Here is a 22,348-nt window from a genome sequence, read left to right as displayed (position 1 = left end):
GCGATATTATATAGGCGTATACTTAGTCGCATAATAAGTTAAACTAACTAATCTACGCACGCTTATTAGTAGAGCTTAAGAATAGGTATCTAGAAGGAACGCTACTTTAGATCGTATTACCCCTATACGGACTAGTAGAATTAGGACTTTACTAGTTTAAAACGTATCATAACCACCACGTACGAAATCTAGGACGGAAAATAAGATATAACGTACGTTAATATAAAACGCGAGTATCGCGGATCGATTCCCTTATAAACTAGTTAATAGAGTTATTTAACGCTAATTCTTATCGATAGTACCCGCGATAAGTATATTAAAAAGATTAGAGATTTATTAATTAAACATCGTGCGAATAATTACTTTTTTTTTATAACTATATTTATAAATTCGTATATACGTATACGTTTTATTTTCGCATAATGCTTCGAAAAAAAGAGAGGGAAGGATAATAGTTATGCGAGTAAATAAGAAAAGGATCTAAACTATACGAGTTATTTACGTACGACGAAATATTTACTTATCGGACTACTTTTACTAATCCTTAATAGGGTGTAACGCAATTCAGTATGCGAGGGCGCGCACCTGCCACTATCATTACTTCTGGACCGTTCCTTTTAATTCATAGCGGGAAGGAATACGCGTTGGCGCACGATAATTTTCCCCCATTCCCGTTACTACTATCGGATAACTGGAATAACCAGTCAAGGGAACCTGCCACTTGATAAAAACAATATTAGGAAGGTACAGCATCACCTGTAATGCTCAGGCAGGTACCGAATACCGGATTGGCGCAACCTATCCGTACGAGACCCTTACGGCGGGAAGACTCGTCCTAACAGGAGGAGCTGGCCAAGTCTATCGTTAAAATAAAAAGTTGCCAGTGTTGGAACAGCAGGAACTGAGGTTTTCCATATTACTCCAAAAGGGGTGCCACGTGCCTACGCGCACGAACCCCTTTTTTGTTTTAATAAGAGGGGCATAAGATGCCACTCGCAGCTAGCATGGGAGATAGACATGAACAACAGAATACAGCAATATAACCCCGATTGAACCCGGAACCCACTTGTACGTACGTACGAAAGCCCATTCAACAGGCCTCTTGGCTACAGGGTATTCCACAGAATCATACCGCGCGAGGCCCGCATCGCAGAGAGGAATACTATGACTTTGCTTCTAGACTTGTCAGTACTGCTTCAAGACTCGTGACGAGCAATGATGAGCTTGTCAGTTCGATTGAGGGGGTTGAATGCCTTATGATCGAGAGTATGTACTCGAACAATGGTGGTCACTTGCGACGGGCGTGGTTCACCAACCGCAAAGCCATGGCAATCGCCCAGATGTTGGGTATACACCAGAGAGCCAGCTCATCGGCGACTGGTGCCTATCTTGATGAGAACGCAAGCCGACAGCGTATTGATCCTGGCTTCATGTGGCTCCGCCTGGTCCTCACTGACCGCTACCTGTCGCTAATGTTGGGCCTACCGCAAGGCAGTCTCGAGAATGTCTTCGCCACGCCCGAGGCTCTGTCGGACTGCGCAGACTTGGAGCGGTTCGAGCGTATGTTGGGAGTTGCTTCTGGCCTAATCCTGCAGCGAAGAGGCGTTGAGCGACTCGATCTAGCGCATACGCAGAAAGTCGACACGTTGCTCCAGGAATCCGCCGCCGGCATGCCGTCCCAATGGTGGGCGGATGATAGCCTCTGCTCTCGCGCGACCGACAACGTCAGCGAGGACTTTCAGGGGTCACTGCGTCTCGTCAATCAGATCACGTATCATCATCTCCTGATACAGCTGCACCTACCCTACCTTCTGCAGCAGCCCTCTGCCACCAATCTGGGTGATTATGACTATAGCAAGATGACTGCTGCCATCGCCGGTCGCGCTATCCTAGTTCAATTTGTTGCCTTCCGCGCCTCCGACGAAAGCACTGCGTACTGCCGCGGAATTGACTTCATCACTCTCACGGCCAGCATGACGCTGTGCCTGGCGCACATTGAGTGCCGACGCCGGCGCGAAGAAGCCGACCATACCAGCGCCAGTGGCTCCAGTGTCTTCCATGTCCTCCGGTACCAGCGGCTGAGTGACCGCGGACTGATCGAGCGTACCCTCGGGATCATGGACGACATGGCTGCACTCAACAAGGACGTAGTGGCGCACAAGATCTCCGAGCTGCTCAGGCCACTCCTTGAGATTGAAAGCGATTCGGACTCGGGCAGGGAATACCATGTCACCGCTTCTTCTCCTTCTTTGTCTTCCTTTATTTCAGATGCCACCGTCGCCACAGCTCCGGAGTCTCAATGTATGGGTGAAAGAGCCCATGGCACCTCTCCTGGCGTGAAGTTGTCCGTAGAGATTCCCTACTTTGGGACCATAAATATTGGGCACTCTCGAGGCTATAAAACCACGGCCGAGTTCGACCACGCTGTACCTAGTCTTGTCGCCCGCTGTGACGCCCCTCCACGGTCGGCCCTTCCAGGGCAGTACAACCTTCAGTTGCAGGGACCCCACGACCGTCCTGGTCACGGAATCCCCGTTACCCAACCTACGAATGCGGACTGGCAAACGGTACCATCCTTTGTTGACCACCTCAGCCCGCCGGAACCGACAGCTCAAACGTCCGACATCACCGGGGAGGATGACCCAACTTTGACGGCGAGTTTGTATACCCGTGAGACGGAGAACTTTCGCCTTCTAGTGCCTGGCTTGGATGCCGAATTGGACGATTGGGTCCTTCAAGGTGTCGATGCCGCCTTCTTCAGTAGCCTCACTCAGGGATAGGGCTGCTCAACAAATGTAGGACAAGGGGAAGACTGATAAATCCCATAATGAATTGACCATGTGTGAATCAAAATTTCCTGTAGAACTTATGCAGGCTCGTGGGCGCTGCATGGTTTGATGTCGCTTGTGATAGCCGCTGGAGTTGAGAGTACCTAATTCGCCACAACTTTCGACTCTGATCCTCCGTGGTGCTTGCAAGTCTGGGGTGAGCCACGATATATATATATGTTATGCCCAACAATGGTGCCACGCTGGGTAGCCTCGTATGTGTACGTTGATACCCACCATGGGAAAGGGGATGCTGAGTGCGTGTCGTCGGGGCTAAGCGACCCATAGTACCAAGCTTCTGGTAATCCCTGTTAGGCTACATGAAGACATATTCCAACGACTAGTTGTCTCACTGGGTTGTTTGTGGGGTGATAGATGTATGCTCTTGCCCCTGAGATGCTTTTGGCTGCTGCAACAGGTCATCACGGCATGGGAAACGGCGTAAACTTGCGTCTATTGACACATATTCCCAAACTACTGCCCTCAGCCTCTTACGGGGGACTATGTTCAATTTGTCTATTGCAGGACACGTGTTTCAATGCTGTATAGTTGGCTACCCACAAACTGCGTGATACGGTATGCTTTCCAAGATGGGACAGCTAGAAGCCTAATGACAAGCAGATGAGTTCATGAACGATTAAGACAATCTTGCTACTCTAATTTCAAGCGTTCTGGTAGTATAGGCAATGGTAGCAAGAGTTAATTCCCATGGACTACTCGATTGAAAAGCAAATGAGTCCGAGCGACGGTGAATCCTCTGCCTAGTAATCTCCCCCTTTCTCTTCGCCTCCTGACCAACTCGCTGATCACGCTCAAACTCTGTACTACACATGAACGAAGCTCGCGCTCTCACTGAACGGCAACGGTCGATTATGGGCTGCGGTAGTCTACATTGTGCATTCCAGTCCCTCCGGTTGAGGGTGCCTCATGTGGACGACACTGCTTGCTCCACTGGTTTCAGTCGACCTGAATCTATATTTGGTATTTCCTTTGAACTGGGATATCACGCGGCGTACGGTGTTGTTGGGATATAGAGGGAAAGAAAAGCCAGCTGCATAGACCTTCGGTTCACGCAAGCTAGATCTCGTGTTCGCCATCATAGCCCTCACAATCTTTGCCTTCATTGGACACGATCTTGATTCATCACGCTGCAGATCAACAGAGTTCAGTATCTAGCCATGGCCTGTAACCCAGGACTGGCACGGCCATAACCCTTGCTGTTTCGCATTGCCAAATCACCCCTTCGATGATGTTTCGTGCTGACGTATGATCACGGCCCGAACCCCAGGAGGACGGCTGGCAGGTGGATCGTAGCCGCTATAACGAGCAAAACGTCACCAATCGGCAGATGCGGCACCGTCCGCTTGGCATCAGCTATAACGAGGTTTTGCGTCAGTTTATCTTATGGGTCAGTTCCGTTCTCCGAAGAGTAATTGATCAACAATGCGTCAAGCTGGTAAATTTATTGAACAATAGTGCACCGGAGAAGGATCCGGAACCCTTGCGGTCGAGGTCGAGGTCGAGGTATGCGGTCGCCGAGCACGTAATAAACCGTCGATGACGGCATATGTGGCTAAAGGGAAGAGACTTTCAATAGCCGCTGCAGGACAGCAGGTTTTCATTGAATGACAGCGTCTGACTCTATGCTGCATGTATTTATTGTATGCAATGGTCATCATCATCATCATCATCAATTCCGCACAACAGCATCGGTATTCCCGATTCGGCTTCCTTCTTTGGTGATCGACATTGAGTGCGGGATCATCGCTTATGGAGATCACTTCGAACAAGTGATCGACAGTCTGCAGGCCTGACGGCTTTGGCGTGCAGGTACTTCATCAGTTCATCTGGGGTTTCTGTCAGCTTATCAATCAATCCAGAGTGCTGGGCGTCGATCACGAACACCCAGAGAGGGGCGTCCGGGATCGGCAGCAATATCGAGTTTGAGATATGGGATTACGGTCTCCAGAAAGACGATCTCAGTCTTCAGGCATGGAGTGTTGGAATCGACACTTGTCCCTTCCTCGGTGTAGCCGAAAGGCCTCAATTACGCAGATTACTTCACGACAATTCAAGCTACTTGCATAGGCTGCGATGGCCGGAGGGTTCCCGGAAGGTCTCCCTTACGTACTTCAACCTTTTGCCCGCGATGGAGTCCTACAATCCTGCATAGCGAAACGTTGATATGACTTAGCCGCTTAGGTTGCTGCGTGACAGCTGATCTTCTCAATGCCGCTTTCGCTCGGGGGCTTTGCAACCAGACAGAGATGAGCCGCCACGCGCAGCTCGAGGAGGAATACATGGATTCCGAGAGAGAGCGGTCAATATATTGACCGTTACTTCGGATACGAAGGAATGGGCTGGGCTTTGACCTTTTTTTGTGCGATCTACGGCCAACGGGCTTGGATTTGGGTGAAGCCACAATCAGCTCACCCGTGTGTGCGCTTGAGCATATTTTCCCCACGCTGGAGATATGCATATCACGGTGGTCATCATACTGGCGTGATGGGGCATATTCATTGCAGTGTCGCGGCTAACGTAGTGTCGAGGAGGAGTTCGGCCTGCCCGTCGTCCCATCGGCGCATACAGATACTACCTAGCCTATGTTTTGAATGCCAGCGTCAAACTTCTTCATGCAGGACAGTAGGATTGATTCTAAGGCTCGCCTGAGGCCAAGATGGGGGTTCGTGTCGGTCTCCATCGTGACTCTGATCCAGCCCCATCTTTAGAGCGTACTTTTGGCCATGAAATGTTCGTTTCAATAGATCAGATGCGTGTCTCGGGAAGCCGCATGGCAACGAACAGGTGTTCGCTGCTCGAAATATCTTCTGGTTTCCGGAGGTATGGATTTGAATTCCCTGTGCCAAGTACCAATGACGAACGAGAGAAGTCCCGATTAGGAACGGCAATGATGGGTTTCATGTGCTCGAATCTAAACACCATTGTTTCCTCGGGTGCCACCCATGTGCATATACCAGAGCGCAAGCTCCACGACAGTTGATACTGTTTCTTTTCCCATGGATACAATAAAGACGGCTTGAGGCTCAATGGCCCACAGTTCCAGACATTCATTGCATTGCGAGGGCAGTGCATTCAGGCTATGTATTGAAGTTGCACCCGAGCGAACGATGTATGTATGACATGATGAATGTGACAGCGCGCGTATGCAGCAATATTATATTTCTACGATGTCTAGGATGGCAACTGAATTAGCCGTGACAGCGACATCGGACTGAGCCAGGTCTTAGGGGCGCCCCCTTTGCAACATGAAAACTCAAGTCATATCATATTGCTGGTATATGTTAGATGTTGTGCCGTCGGAGGTATACCCTAGGAACTAGATGTTGTTCTCGTAACCATCAGGATACGACGCTGGATCTCATCGTGTCGTCAGGCTAATTACCTCGATTCGGTAAAGGCAACACGAAAAAAAAAGCAAAAGCCGGTGAGCATTAGTACTTACCGACAGTTGGGGAACGAAGTGGATGGCTATGGAACTGACTGGGACAGAGTTTGATAGGTGTGAAGTGAAACACCCGCCAGCGTCAACGACAGCTATTACTGGAGGATAGGCCTGGATAATACATCTCATGGTCCTCCAGTTACTTATTAGAATCTTGTCCCGTCCACAGCAGCGGGATGATCCTCTTGGTTCTCACCACCTGCAGTGGCCGGCTGCAGCTAACCAGACAGCCTGCCTGACAAGCACAGAAGTAGGCTTGGTGCAGGCCGAGAATGACTGCATAGCAGCAAATATTCCTTCGAGCTGTCGGCCGCACGGTAGTACGACCACTCACACGGGAACGTACCCACACGAGACTTGTTCCATCACATATGACCAACTTAGAGTTTGGGACGACTACAGATGAGCGTGCTGTCGCCTACATCGAGAAGAATTCCCCGGTCAGGTCACACAGCCTTCGTTCGCCGAACAGTCGCATAGCACGTGTGACCAAGTGGGGTACGGCAATATAGTGCGTGCCGGCGCCTGCTTTCTTCATATAATATTACGTTTGCCTGCCTTTGAATCAGCTGCTTCGCAGCGCGATATTTCACCACAGAAAAACATTGGCTCAACATTTCCTTGTTGGGACCCGAGACACGGGCAACCGAAAAGGCGGGAGAGAAAAGTAAAGAAAATATGGAGACGCGAACTCAATCGACGGCGCATATAGCCGCGCATGAAGCTATACTACCGACCCACTGCCCTGGCGCGGCCATCCCTGGCTTCCACTTTTTCCCACCGTCGACCTATATAGCCAGCCGCGTTGTTACATCCAAAATACTACCACACCACCCCCGCGCCGTCCACACCGGTCCCAACAGCGAAGAATATACACTCCCGGTCGATAAAACACGCTTCATCAGCTTTGCTTCAACCTTTTTAATGGCGGACGTCCAGCTCGAATCAAGTTTTGCAATAACAACCCCCGGTCTATATGATCAACCGGTATAAGTCCGAGCGCAACCGACGATAAGCGTATTCGGGTCGTACTCAGGGGTAAAAGGAGCATACTGGCACATGGATGGTGCGCTCAATCCTCTTTCTCATCACAAGGGTTGCCATGACAATTCCTTTTCTGTCGTGGCTTGCTGTTGATCACAAAAAGCTTATAGGAGGAGATCCTGTTCATTGTGGGTATATTGTTGCTCCTTGGCTGACTTGTGGCGGAAACTGGAAGGGAACGAAACTGCGCATCATTGTGGTTAATATCGACATCACACCAAATATCGTCACTGTCCTATCATGCTATACATGGCATAGTATTGCGTTGTTCCACGCGCCGGCGAATGCCTCCCATAACCAGCTTTCATGGTCGAGGGTAACGGCGCAGCCAGCGCGCTGAAGTACCGGATCACCAACACTCTGAACAAACCATGCGTCTGTTCATGAAAAGGGGTTCTACCCTATGAAGAGCCGGTCAAATACAAGAGGATTGGACCTTTGGATACCCTATTCACCTCCAGCGGCCGTGGCACTATTGTTGCTGCATCGAGGGGTGTACTGACAACCAACCAGATCGAGCAAGGACAGAGCAATCTCCTAGATGTTAAAGAAGCCAAGGGCTATTCGGGATATACACGGGCACCAGGGTTCAATTTCAGAAAGTGATTGGCGGAGCTCATGTCGGCTCCTATGGGGTCCCACCAGATGCTTATTTCTACATCGCCGAGGTTCGAAGGATATACGAGGGGACAAGAGGCACGAAGTAAGAGATCGATGCGAAAGGAAGACACCGGCGGTCACGCTACACACGTTTCGGGCTCTGAGCTTCGAACATGTCACAGCCGTATTCAGCCGTCAGCGGAGCCTGGCCTCACTCACGCTCAAGGGAAACTAATGTTTCATAGGGTCTTTGCATTCCTGGTACGGCACGGAACCATTCAGGATGTGATGGAGAAGTACGGAAAGCATTCAAGGTCGCCAAAGATGCACATCCATATATGTTGTACCAACAGGAATAGGGGCTTCACGCAGAAACGACCGGGAGGCTTGCGCTCTAGTACCTATAAACAGTTCGGACCTCGCGCGCGGCATCATGGGCTGGACAAAAAGACCTGACTTCTCTTCATTTGTCGTGGAAGCTTTGACTATCATTCGAATTCTACAACGGTGGCATACGACATTGGCCCCCTATGTGGGATTATGCCCCTTGACCACTGAACTGTTCACGCGTCTACATAGGCTTACACCCATTTGGCTGAAGAAAGGCCAACAATCCTACGCCAGAAGAAACCATCAGGCAACACCCAAGAGCCAAAGCAGCAGCAGCAGGAGCAGCATCATCGTCATCATAGATGGGAGGCCTCAATTGGAATCTAGGAACTTGAGGGAGTTCTTGGAATAGGGTGGCGGGAACCAGAATACTAATTGAACATGGCTATCTCTCAGAAGGGGGTCTGTCGGGCACAGTCAAAACATGTCACTCGCTTCTATCACTCGCTTCTAAGTTCCTACGCAACCGATGACATGGAGGTACCGTCTTACTTCCTCCTGGCTAGTCCTCCTTCGTGGTTGATACGTCGAACCACTCGACTCTGAGCCCTGCTGCGATGTAGGCATCGCGGAACCCTGAGGAGGGCGGGCCTGGGAAAAGGATGACCTGGCCCACGGCGCGGGTGAGGGTTCGATCATCATCACATGTCGGCTCTGGGCAACCTCAAAGTTGTCTCAAGCTCTGCTGATGGGCAAAGCAAATCACTTCCAAAACAGAAATCCCACTTCCGTTGTTCTCGACCGGTGGCGATGTCTCGTTCTTGTGGTCACACCTCTTAGTGGCCCTCGGGGAATACGAGGTATGTGGAGAAGATGGTCGTGGAGTACCTGTTGCTGAGAGGTCTGTATCGAGTACATCGCTTTGTTTCTCGAGTACATCGACACATCCAGTGTGCAAAGGAAAGGGCTACGCGCAGAGGCATCCAGGCTTAGGTCGCCGACCACCCACCTCGTGCAAGGTCTCAAGATGATCACCCTAGGCTGCTGCTGCTATGTGGATGACGACGGCGATCAGTGGGCGGCAGTTATCGCATCGTGGGCAGCGCCCGTCTCGGGATCGACACTCGATGTAGCTGAAAGCCGGATCTCGCCTTCGATCTCCCCGATTCGTGGAGCCGTTCGAATTGAGTTGTTGGCTAGGCCCACTATCGTCTCTCTCTCTCTCTCTCTCTCTCTCTGTCCCTCTCTTGGCCCCTCATTTTTGCTGCATGAGGCATTGGCAATAGCTATTGCAATTTCTTGTCAGGATCTTACCTGCAGGAGGGAGAAACAAAAAAGAGTCAAGAATGGGGAAAGGATGACTCCAGTGACGTCGATCAAGGAAAGATCGTCGTCATATACATCAGACTACTGGCGGCGGCCATCACAAAAAGAGAGGAGCGCGAGACGGGGCAAACAGACGTGCATGCAGACGGGACCCAGACAACCCCCCGGATGGGTCTAGGCCAAGAAGTGAGTGTCGGGGGGCGGTCCTAGTCCCAGCTGATGCGCAGTTCTTTCACTTGCATGGGAGCCTGGGCGGCGTAGGGCCATGTACGCATGCAAGATATTGCCTCCGTTCCACCGGCCGGGTGGCTCACCCGGATCAGCAGACCAAGAGCGCACGCAGCCGCTGCAAGCAGGATAGCCGAGGAAATACAAAGCGATGCGAGACTGGGGTTCCTCCGCATGGCATGGTGCGTCTATGTCATTCGTCCGTCCGTCTTCCGAGTGGCGGCCGCATAGCGAAGTCTACTCTGGTCTCAGGTGCCCCGTCATACAGGCCAGGGCTGACTCGGATTTCCAGGATCTGAAGATCAAATAGGTGGTCACGATGATCACGGCATCTGCATCAGATGGCTAGCAGTGGACGGGGTCAGCCGCTGTTGCCTCCCATCTATTTGATTTGTCGTGTTCTCTTCACCATCATCGTGCCATTCCCGCTGGCCGGGTGGAATGTTTCGCCAACATTTGCACGAAGGGAGGAGGAAACAGGGATGATATGTCTCGCTCACCTGTTGACGCGATTTATGACTGTATTGCCTATGCTTGTCTTGTGCCCCGAGACAATGGAGAGTCAGCAGTATAGGCCATAGTTTGCGACTTTCGCTGGAGATCCTCGCCTCCGGGAAGAAGCCGTGAAGTCCACAGTCCACGGGAGCGCCATGGTCCGGCATGCAGCAAGTTCCTTACATATCGCTGCATCGCGCGGCAACTCGAACTAACCAAGGGAAAAACCGGAGAAGGGGGCCCGCCGCAGGGAAAAAAGTGTGCTCCATCCGGATCTCCCCACCCCCTCATAGGTTGTGTGCGAGCAGACTTTCGATATTAAACGTCTTTCTCTTCGCAGAAAACGGGCTGAGTGGACACTATATCTCTTCTTTCTATTATTAGTCTCCCCAGTGCACGGTATAACGATCGACATATACGCGGCTTCATCCAGAGATGCTTATTTGCTCGCCTCACCGAGAACCATTAGAGCCAGTTTAACGAACGGGTGGTGTTATGTCCGAGAGCGACTCGACTTTCCTCGAATTCCCATTGGGCTCTCGACGGATAGTGCTTTTGCTTTTTGACCAGCATAGCGCCACAGGGTCGTAAGAATGCGGAGCACTGCAACGTGGCGGCTGATTGCTTATTGGTATGTAAGTGCAGGCAACAGAGAGCGTTAAAGTTTGGTCATACTTGCTTGCTTTTTCCACCCCCCTGTCCCCCCTGTACCCCCTTCTGCGACCGGGCTAATGTAGGACAAGCAGCCATGACACATAACGTTACGCCCTGCCTGTCAGGAGAAGCAGCATCCTGACCAGAGGCGTTTTACACAGACAGAAACTGTCTCTTATGCGCAGACGGGATGCAAGTCGCTATCCGTTGAAGAAGGCGGGAAAAGCAAAGAGAAACCAGACTTTGACACGTTGGGCGGCGTGCTGGAAAGAGAGAGGTTCACTCGGGGATTTGTCTCTTTTGGGCAAGTACAGCCATTAGGTTGGCTGAACCCCCCGGATGAATCGATTCAGCCCCTGGCAGGATCTAGTTGTAGATCCCGACCACCGACCCTCCCCAGTCCGTTTACCTGTTTGGTAAGTAGACTATATTCTGTATTGTCCTTTGATTCGCATGGCATCATGGCTGTCCCAAGGTAGTCCCTGCCTGACACTTGTCGAGCACACACACACTCAGACATACCTACATCCCGCCGTCACATCGTGGCGTCCACAACGGCTGCATATTAACCAAAAGAAAAATCGAATTGTCCAGTCGCAGTGGCCGAAGCACGGTTAACGCAAGACCCTTACTCAATAATGCAATAGCGCTTACCGGTGACCGTTAAGAGGGAGACAGCGAGCAGTGAAGGGCTGAGATCCTGTTGGCCCGATGCAGGCAGCCGTTGCTAATTCCAATCTCGGCCTTGAACGGATGTTGTAGTGGTGTCTCAGAAGACAGGAAACAGAAAACAAGCCACTGTCGTGCAAGATATCACGACGCTGTGTGTATTGTGTGCGTGTGTGTGCGTGTGCCGTTGAGCGGATGCCACGGACGATCCACTTACATGGCGCATATTGACAGTGTCTTGGTTGTGTTACAAGAAGTTCATCCGATTCTTCTCTTTAGGGGTTTCTACGTGGTGTCAACCGTGCCAGTTGCTACCCCATTTCTGCTGCTTGGCCTGTACGACATCCCTGTTGGCGAGACCCGACCCCAAAAGGGGACAGAGGCATGCGACGACTGAGGGTTGTGTTTGCGAAAGAAAACCTGAGGAGAGAGAGAGAGAGAGAGAAAACCCTACAACCAATTTCAGCAACTTGTTTGGGTCCGTCATCTGCAGGTCAATTAAAAAAATGCCCCGCATTGGCAAAAGGGCTGAGCTAGATGGATGCCACAGCCGAAGGGGGAAAAGAGTTCAAGCGTGGCGAGCGAAGGAATTACCCGAGTGCCGTGTTGCTGCTGAGGGTTGCCAAACCCCGTCCCTCACGCTGAGAATTTCAGTCCTGACGTCATCAGCTGAGTCGAGAAAGAGCCACGATCTCGAAAGAGACAATGTTTCTGTCAAGATAGCACGATGGGCGTTGTGAGGCTGAGAGGTCGTCCGCTAGGAGAAGAGGGCACGCGCACGAGGTCGCTTTATTTGGGCAGCTGAACATGTAGGCCTACTACAGTCTCGAACACATAATAACCTACACATACATACACACACACGCGACAGTTAGGAGAAAATCAAGCATGGGCCCTTTTGTGGAGTTCGGGTCAAGCCGCCGGTCCATCGCAGCATTTCCATTGATGCATTGGGCAGGGATCTGCACCATATCTGAGCCCTGGACCATGACAGTTTATGCTACCAGAGACAGCGACAAGGGTTTTGAGTTTCGAGGTAGCAGGCGACAGATGCACTACCACAAGGGCACTAACCGGTAGCATCATGCCAGCCATCTGTCGAATGGGGTCGCGAGTGACCTTCTGGTCCCGCCAATGCCGTCGAGCAATATAGATGCCATGCCGTTTTATCGTGTGACCAGGTTGTTGAAGACCGGATCGAGTCAACACCATTTAAAGGCACCTTTCCTTCGTGGGTGCTACGGCAAGAAGGAGATAGATGGTCCAAACGCTAAGCCCAATTCTCGATGTTGGTGTATGGGATCTTGCTTTTGCTTACCAGTATTGCACACATATCTTATTAGCTATATCTCGAGTTGACTACGCAGCTACGCGACTAGAACGAAGCTACGGGATATTAGAGAGCTGTGACCTTGCCACATATAACAAACACCCTATGCCATGTCCCTCCCCAAGCCGAGCCACGGAAAGATGAAGAGCCGCAAGGCCATCACGAACACGCAGCGCCGGGCCCTGCGCAAGTGGTTCTTCGACCCCGCGACCAAGGACGGGCCCAAGACGCACAACGACGCCTCGCTCTGGTGGCAGGAGGCCTACGGGTACTACCTCAACTCGAGCACCGTAAGCGAGATCCTGAGCTACAAGTACGACCCCCTGGACAACGCCTCGAGCGACCCGGCCTACTGCCAGACGGGCACGCGCAAGCGGCAGCGGCCCCCGAAGTGGGAGACGCTGGAGGAGGAGCTCATCAAATGGGTCTTCATGTACGAGAGCATCGCGGGCGAGGGCTCCGTCTCGGGCGCCATGCTGCGGGAAAGGGGCGCCGAGCTGTGGAACACGCTCGAGTGCCACAGGGGCATGCCCATGCCCAAGTGGAGCGAGGGCTGGCAGTGCCGCTTCAAGTCACGGTACGCGCATCGGAAGCAGAAGATGCTGGAAGAAATGGCACGGAACTGCGGCATGAGCCCGGGCAACAGCAGCAGCAGCAGCAGCAGCACGAGCTGCAGCGAGGAACACAGCGACGTCAGCATCAGCAGTAGCAGCAGCAGCAGCAGCAGCAGCAGCATCGGCGGAGGCTACATCGACTTGATGAACAGCACACCCTATGAGAACGGCGTATATCATTGGTAATTTGTTTGGGCCGAGCCGAGCAATACCTCGAAATAGATACGCGAGGTTCGGAAGGGAAAAGGGCGCATAAATGGTTTGGCAACGTGGCGTTGGTCTGTCTTTCTCAGTGGTGCGTTCTCAGCCGGATATTCAAGCAGCCAGTGCCGGGACGCTGGCGCTTCGATAGTTAGTTATTACATACAGCAGTGAGCACAACGACAATTGAGTCCTTCTAATCAAACCCCCTCATCCCGCTCTTCTTTCTTCCACTCAGCCGGTCTCAAGGTTAGCGAGTTTCTTGCTTACCGGTATATGGACTGGGCCGCTCGCGTAGATCGCTTCGAGGTGTGTGCAAGTTGAGGGGGCGGAGAATACACCGCACTGTAATCTCCGATGAGCTGTGATCAGCGATCATTCATTGTCACCCAAGCTGCCTGCTCGCTCTTGCCAATGATAGGAGCTGGGCGACATAGTGGACCATTGTCTGATTTGATGCCTCCCCTCTGCCTCGGGAGGATACACAACAGACAGAGCTGTGTCTTGTGGCTTCGATGATGGCCTGATTTTCCTCCCACCTTCCAGGCCTCTGGGCTGGTTCTGGTTCTGCAGTTTTCCTTTACGAGGACGTTTCCGACAGACTGCTGATGAAAAGTGACAGGGTATTATATTGCCCTCGGATGATTGGCCGGCGGAACGGTCAGGAAAAACAGGGGCCTGCCCACCGCTAAAGCAAGCAGGGCCTCTGGCTGGTCGAGCCACCCCCCAGGCCTGCAGCTTGGGCAGCTTGGGCCATGGGCCGCTGGCTAAACATGTTAAAAGAGCATCAGCCCTCGCCGCCTTGGCGCATGAGGAGGGTGAGCGCCCAAGGGCATTTTGACGATTGCCAACACGAAGCGTGCATATGTCGCTTGCCAGCTGATGGGGACGCAGAGTCAGCTGTAGGCACGATGATGATGATGATGACTGGATTTGTGAGCGAAGGCGAAATCCCCCATCCGGCTGTCGCGTTCTGGATTTTACTTGATTTGTCTGAAAACCAAACGTCAGTGGTCAGTTGTCGGTTGTCTGTTCTGTCTGTAACGTATTCCCCACGTTGCAGTCCCGTTGTCGTCGTTCGTTTTTTACTTCTGTTGTTGCACGCCTGCATGGCATCGGGCATCGGGCATCGGCATGGGTCAGCCGACTAACCACGCACGCATGTTTCTTCTCCTTGCCATTTGAGTTGTTGTCGAGTCATCGCCTCGCCTCGCCTCGCCTCGCATCGCATCGCACCATTCCATTTCCCACAGACCCATTGAACCTCGGCGATTGATGCTGCGTTGGTTACGGTGTTTTGTGGTTGTGCAGCCCGGATGCGACGGTGATTTGGCAGCAATGCTGGGAGCAGGGGCGTGATTGTCTCTGTCTACAACCCGCACACGCGCGCGTAGACAAATCGAGCCCCGGTCATCACGCATAGGAAAGATGACTCCTCGGGAGCGGCACAATTGTTCTTCACGATCGAATAGTAACAGGCGGCAGTCACGACATGAGGAAACCATGGAGCAATTGTCGTTTACTTTCTCCCCGTTCACTTTTATATTGCATGACGTTAAAGTAAGGCTCGCGCCAGATGTTTTAGCGTTTTCCATCTTCGGCAACACAAACACACACACACACCCAAATACGCCGGCGAAACATTAATCGTTGCTGGCTTATTATTGATCCAAACGCTTAATGATGAGACAAACCCGTCACCCCCGGACTCTTGGGCTGGTGTCCGCACTAGCTTAGGGCCATAAATAATGAACTACCGAAGAGGTGGTCATGGATGAACCTAGTCACGTCATGCATTATCCCGTTGCGCCATGTCTTAGAAGTCCCAACCGTCGAGGCAGACTTGGATAAGGCGACTGGGATGCGCAATGCTTGAATGGACGGGCCACGCTGCCGGCGACGGGCTCGCTTGCTCGCAATCTGTTAACTTTCCGTGTGAGACGCTGCAAGTGCGATGGCCCAAAACCCAACGTTGGGCGTGCGCCGGTACTGCATGCAAGAAAAAGATCCGGCCTGTAAGGTTACCTGGACCAGGCGCAACGGAAATTGAAACACGTCACATCAACCAGATAAATCCGAGAGAAGGATCCGGATGCAATCTAATGTGGTACCTGTAGCGACACAGCTGTCATGTATTTTTGGATGCGACAAGGGGGTGCCCGGGAGTCGTAGGGGGTCGTCATCCTGTCCGCCAAGGATGCGACGCCATACCCCGCAGCCCACTCATCGCACAGAGAACGGCTGTCACTCTGATCTTCCGTTGCGACCGTAGCATTTTCCTGAAATCCTTAAGCTAATTATACTTTAGTGCGACGACGATTCGTACAATGCCCGAAAGACTGAAGACGGCTGCCTAAGCAAATCCCGCGGAACCCCAGTCTCGACGATCCGGCCGCTGTCCAGCACGATGACCTTGTCAAAGTCCGTAATCGTGTCCAGTCGGTGGGCAATCGCTATCACCGTGACATCCCTGAACTTCTCGCGAATCACAGACATCATGTGTGCCTCGGAGTCAGAATCGAGACTAGCCAATCGGAAGATATCAGTACTTATGTAAACAGAACAAAACAAGGGACGAATGAATGACAAAATGACGATTCTTTTACTGACCTGCTCGATGCCTCGTCCATGGCCACAATCTGAGAATGGTCCAGTAAAGCGCGGGCGAGACTGAAGAGCTGCTGCTGCCCCTTGGACAGCGTTGAGTCCGAAAGCTCAGCGTCGAGCCCGCCCTTGGCCTCGATGGCGTCCCAGAGCTGGGCGGCCCGCAGCGCCTCGACAATGTCCTCGTCCGACGAGCGGTTGTGCGGGTCACAGTTCAAGCGCACGTCGCCGGCGAGGAAGACGGTGTCCTGCGGAATGGCCGTCAGCCGCTCCCGCAGGGTCTCGCGTGACATTCGTGCCACGTCCACCCCGTCGATGGTGATGGACCCCTTGTAGTTGATCATGTGGAAGAGCGCCAGTAATGTGGAGCTTTTCCCGCTGTTTCGGGTAATCAGTTCGGTGTGTGCACTAAGAACTGGTTTTTTTTCTTTTTGACAGGCTTTTGAGAGGACGGGAGGGAAACTAGTAGGGGACGGGGATTAGCCATACCTTCCGCTGCGCCCACATATTCCAATCTTCTCCCCATGGTTGACCACAAGGCTCAGGTCGGAGATCGCAGGTTTCTCTGCATCCTCCTTGTACGTCGCCGTGACTTTGTCAAACGTGATTGCCCCGGTCGTAGGCCAGTTGTCGGGGGGCTGTTGGGTCTCGTCCGCTGAGTTCTCGTTGGGCGTTGACTCCTCATATCGCTTAATACGGGCCACAGCACCGATGGAGGTCTCCAGTAGAGTCCAGCTGCTGATGGCGGACTTGAGGGCGGCGCTAAGGGTCATAATGTTGAACAGGGCCACACCCGTGAAACCCACGCTCGTAGTGTTCCGCAGCGACACCGCTATGGCCACCAGTACAACGGCCACCACGGCCACGATGAGATCCAGCACGAGGTTCAGCCATCGCTGGATGCTGTACAACAGGTAGAACGGCTTCTGGGATGCGTCCAGACGCTCGTCGGCTCTGGTGATCAGGTCTTCTTGCCAGCCGAAGGCCCGGATGGTGGCCAGACCACCCAGCGTCTCTAGGAACTGGCCGCTGCAAGGGGTTTGCCACGGTTAGTGGGTACTGTCTTACTTGGGTGCCATGCATGTCTCACGCGGATGTGCGGGTGCACTTACTAGATTGGGCTTTTTGCATCCAGGTCCAGAAACCGAAGCTGGCGGGAAGTCCTGAGGTAGAACTTCTGCAGAACCCACAGCACCCCGAACAGGATGGGATAGCCAATCAGCAGCCACGTCGAGGCTGGGATGATCATCAGAGCTTGGGCGAGACTTGTCAATCCATCTGCCGGGTCGGGGATTATTAGCCTTGGTACGACGGATACACATTACTTTTCCCCTTTTTCTCCGACAACTTACTTGTCACAAAGTTAATCAGCGAGAACGGGAGCTCGGCATCTATGAAGTTGATGTCTTGGCTGAACCTGGTAGAGGATGTTAGTCACCTACGCGGCTCTTGACCGTTCCAGATGTTCGCCTACCTATTGGTGATGGATCCAATATCTGTCACGCTAAAGAATGTGATAGGGGCACTGAAATAGAACCCCCGTTAGCGGAATGGTTGCCGAGCTGTTGTGTGACGATGCAAGCATACCTCAAAGTGGTTCTCAGTAGTGTATAATGAAGTTTGGCCCCGGATATGACTGCCAGGCTCAGCAACACATGGCTGACAAAGTGTATTAGCAAATAAACGAAGGTTGCATCTATTTTTGTTGAGCGGATATCACTACGTACGCGCATGTGAGGACCAAGGCAACTAGTGCCATCATCTCGAGAGCTGTGAATATGCCGAGGTATTTTCCATTGTACTTGTTGGGATCGGCGTCGTTTGCTGAGCCCCACCAGGATAGAATGATCTCTGTAGTGTACCACCATCAGTATTACTCACTAGACCATCATGTATACATGGCCTGCACGATGGTGTGGGCAGCACCTACCTGGAAACTTCAGACAGAAAACAAGAATTGTCTGAAGGGCGAAGAAGACAAATGTCTTGGGCCAGCCAAACGTTCCGAAGTAGAACTTGTAAACAGAACCGTCCCCAAGACGCCGAGTCTCTTCATCCACGGTTCTCTGTAAAGAGTCGGGGACGGCAGCTATTGGCTCAGGCTCAGTCTCTTTGGACTTATTCTGTGTTCCTTGAGCTGTACTGTCGTTCTTTGCCGGGCTAATGCCCAGCTTGGCCAAGTAGTCCTGCTGGTTCGTGACATCTTCACGAGGCCCATTTTCAACGACGGAACCGTTTGCATCAAGCCCGATGATGAAGTCGCCGTGGTCCAGAAGGTGGACTAGTGCAGCTGTCAGTCTGGTTCCCGGATCAGGTCTGCAGGAGGTGTGGGGGGCCCTACCTGCATGTGTCACCAATACGGATGTTGTGCCTCGGGCTTTGAGCAGGCCCTCGGGACCAAAGACTTCGCGAATAATGTGAGACTGAGTATGCATGTCCAGACCACTGAAGACGTCGTCGAAAAGCACTAGATCCCTCTTCGAGTAAACGGCTCGTGCGATTGCCTAGCTTCGTTAGTAGGGGCGGGTACCCCCCCTCGCCGGGTCTGACAAATCCACCACTTACGACTCGTTGTTTCTGTCCGCCACTGAGACTAAGGCCGTTGCTGCCGATGACGATCTGGTCGCCCTCAGGGAACTGCTGGAAGTCCTCCTCGAGGGCGCACGAGCGAATCACCGTGGCGTACCAAGCTGCGTCGAAATGCGAAAAACCTATCACATTGGCGCGCAGCGTCTCATTCGCCAGCCAAGGCGTCTGGTCGCAGAATGCGACGCTGCTGCGCAGGGGTGGAGCAGTATTACTACTATTGCTGCTGGCCAGCTGGACGACGCCGCGGCGCAGCGGGGTCTCGCCCAGGATGCCTTTGAGCAGGGTGGACTTGCCCGACGCGATTGGCCCGATGACCATGGTCAGGCCGTGGGATGGCACGCGCAGGTTCAGCGAGCGTAGTACGGGACCTGCATCCCTCGACCACCCGAATGCGGCATCTTGCAGCCGAATCGCTTCCCCTGCTGGGAGCGGCTTCTCGCTGTTCCACCCATCCGCATTCGAGCCCTCACCCGAGGACTTGTGAGACAGTGTCTCGTGTGATGCCGCCGGGTTCGCCTGATCCGAAGAAGATGGAGCTGAAGAAGGCCTTTGCCTCAAGTAGTTCTCGATTCTCTTGAAACACGCCACGGCGGCTAGAATCTCCGGGACAAAGGCAAAAATGAGGTCAAGTGGCTGGGTGATGAGTGCCAGCAGCGAGAGCGTAGTGAAGATGCGGTTTGATCCCAAGAAGGTATTGCTATCGCCGTGAGACTGCGCCGCCACCACGCCAAAAGTGAGAACTGGAGCCAAAGTCACAGGCAAAAAGGCTAGGACCATCATGTTAGAGCGGGACTGTACCTGCACTCGGATAGTGACTTACAAACAGTGACGACTCCAAGGAGCATCAACCTGAATTTGCGGGCCGACAGGATTTCAGCCAGTCGCAGTTGCTGGATAAGTTCCGTGGAACGTTTCGCCCAACCCAGCATTTTCACTGACTTCACGGAGCCAAGCAAGGAGGATGTAATGGCTTTATCGAGTGTTAGCGATGATCTCAGTTTCGCGGCGGCCTACACTCACCAACTCGTTGTTCCAGCACTTCCATCCACGACGCCTGAAAAGCGCCTGCAAAACTGGAAAGCCCAACTGCTGCAAAGGTACAGACTACACGCCAGGTATTAGTCTCGACTTCGGCCTGGAGATGGACTATAAGCGGTCTTACCCAGAGCAAGCACAATAGGGGCGATGAAAATTGCCCCTACTTCCGTATATAAGATCCACATAGCAATTCCGACCTGCACGATGGTTGACCAACAATCATGGATATGGACCATGCCCATAACGATTCGTTCCACGTCTGTACTCATCAGACTGAGCGCTGTGGCATCTTCGGCGACGGAAAGACTCATAGAGAGCGTCCTTCGATATATGGTGGCCACAAGAACACCTCGCAGCATTACGGTAAATCGATAGGAGAGGTGCTGGCCCCATGCGGTGGCAACCTGTGCGACCTGTTAGGGAAACCGTTCAGTTCCATGTGAAGTCGACTTACTGCTATACAGAGATAGATGAGCCCATAGGCTGCAATAAGCCCGTGACCAATGTTGTTTTGATATTCGGTTCCATCATATGGTGCACTTAGGTAGTCAAGGATGGTACGGATGAGATAGGGTTGTGCAAGCTGAGATGCTACCACCATCAAATAGGGAAAAATTGGCGCGAAAAGCTGCCACTTGAGCGCCCAAAACACTGCCACCAACAGCGATCTTTCATCCCCTGAAATCACTGCGAAAGTCAGTCATGAGGATAACGACATTCTGTGTGGGAATTACTTACATTTCTCCACAGGTTGCCGTACTTTGTTCCACAGCGATGGCGATAGGAGGTTCGGGTCGACGTCTTGGAGTGATAGAACTGACAATGCGCTGGAATAGCCTCTCCACAGCATCCTGTTGACCCAGGAAAACAGGGTCCGTGTGAAGATCCCACCAGTAATCTCATTGCCGCACTGTTTGATTTCCGGACCGAGCCATCGATCTTTCCGAAGCTCCTCGAGAGCAAGAAGACCAATCTTTAACCCCATCGTCACTGTGAAAAGGGCTGAGATGGCCCTTGATGTGTCGGCCATCCACAGAGTCCTGATGCGCACGATATCGAACAGAATCGATATAAGGAGATAGGTATCCATGAGCAGCGGTGGTCCCAAAGACTTTCCATGTTCCATGTACGAAAGGGCCATGAAAGCAAAGCAGTCCACCATGCTCAGCGCAGCGGCTGGGACCGTCGCCCTGGTTCGTTGGGGAGACGATGCATCACCGACAGCCCATAGAGCGAGTAACGCAACGGAAAACGCTAGGAGAACTCCGATGATCAACTGTAAAGTAGTTAGCTCTGGGATCACCCATAGCAGAGTTGTCGTAAGAACATACCAGCTTGATCGTCCGAAGAATCACGCCTCCGACCCAAGATTTCCTGGTAAACAATGTTGCTATGCGAATCGCCCCAAGTATCAGAAACACTGCCGATGGCAGGATAGATAAGACCGTCTCTTCGAATAGTAAAGTGAAGTCGAAGGTTCGAGCACACTCATCAACGGGCGGTCCGAAGACATCGTCAACGGCTGGGGGGCAGCTCATTGCGGATGAGGTACTATCTGCGTTGGAAGCCATGGTTATGGGTCGATCTGGTCACTTCCAACTAATCTGTAAGGCATATATCTTGCAAATTTCGAGCAGATTCAACTTCTTTGAACGCATATGCAAGGGGGGCCCGGCGATGAAGGTAGATCGATCGTCAATGCCAGCTGGCGACAGAAGATCAGCAGTAGAGAGCGAGGTGGCACCATTTACAGAGCCGCAATGCCACTTTCAGCCACCCCAACCTCTGCGGAATACCCGGGGCTCTGGAGTATCACCGCATCGGCGATGCTAGATGACAAGGGAGGGTGTCTCAGGACCCGCAGGACTTGGCAGCATGGGCGGGGCTGGCAGCTGGGCTAGAACCCCGGCGATGGACTTCAGCTATATCGAATCGAGCACTATTGGGATGACCGTCAAAGAAGAGCCGAGACGCCCGCCGCGAAACCGGATTGTTGCATGCTGCAGTCATTAGACAGAACCGTGTGCAAGCCGCGGTGGATAATTCGTGCTTCTTGGATCTGGGTCTTATGAGCAAATGCTTGGTAAGATATTGATGGAACTCCCATCTTTTCATCTCTACTATCCATGTAGATCCAAGGCGGGAACAGTAGTCTTTAGGTCTAGGCGGAACTGTAGGGCGGATGATTGGTTCGCGTATACTTGACCTTTTGTGGTCAGCCCCCGTTAGTACGGCCGACCCACGACACGAGCCTGCATATATCGATCCCCATCTTTTCTTTTTCTTTTTATAGATTTACGTTTCTTTGCAATGCTGACCGCATGCGGCTAAATAT

The 22,348-nt window shown here is 52.4% G+C and overlaps 3 protein-coding genes across 3 annotated transcripts; 2 read left to right on the top strand and 1 right to left on the bottom strand.

The window, feature by feature from the left end:
* Positions 1-1,268: 1,268 nt before the first annotated feature.
* On the top strand, positions 1,269-2,780 carry PG994_014086 (uncharacterized protein; the record flags this gene model as incomplete). The annotated part of the gene is made up of 1 exon (XM_066865495.1): positions 1,269-2,780. The coding sequence occupies one exon, from the start codon at positions 1,269-1,271 to the stop codon at positions 2,778-2,780; it is 1,512 nt and encodes a 503-aa protein (XP_066708624.1).
* Positions 2,781-13,077: 10,297 nt separating this feature from the next.
* On the top strand, positions 13,078-13,767 carry PG994_014085 (mariner-Tc1 transposon family protein; the record flags this gene model as incomplete). The annotated part of the gene is made up of 1 exon (XM_066865494.1): positions 13,078-13,767. The coding sequence occupies one exon, from the start codon at positions 13,078-13,080 to the stop codon at positions 13,765-13,767; it is 690 nt and encodes a 229-aa protein (XP_066708623.1).
* Positions 13,768-16,086: 2,319 nt separating this feature from the next.
* On the bottom strand, positions 16,087-21,584 carry PG994_014084 (uncharacterized protein; the record flags this gene model as incomplete). The annotated part of the gene is made up of 15 exons (XM_066865493.1): positions 16,087-16,306; positions 16,393-16,764; positions 16,876-17,415; positions 17,499-17,664; positions 17,739-17,803; positions 17,890-18,045; positions 18,114-18,237; positions 18,317-18,890; positions 18,952-19,742; positions 19,796-19,945; positions 19,996-20,079; positions 20,138-20,417; positions 20,468-20,700; positions 20,752-21,289; positions 21,345-21,584. The coding sequence occupies 15 exons, from the start codon at positions 21,582-21,584 to the stop codon at positions 16,087-16,089; spliced, it is 4,533 nt and encodes a 1,510-aa protein (XP_066708622.1).
* Positions 21,585-22,348: the final 764 nt, after the last annotated feature.

The sequence above is a fragment of the Apiospora phragmitis genome (genome assembly GCF_038363925.1).
Source record: "Apiospora phragmitis strain CBS 135458 chromosome Unknown utg000013l:1.0-2965645.0:1.0-2969333.0, whole genome shotgun sequence".
Taxonomy (NCBI): Eukaryota; Fungi; Ascomycota; class Sordariomycetes; order Amphisphaeriales; family Apiosporaceae; genus Apiospora; species Apiospora phragmitis.
Note: the sequence above shows the minus strand (reverse complement) of the source record. Positions and strands in the feature narration are given on the sequence as shown.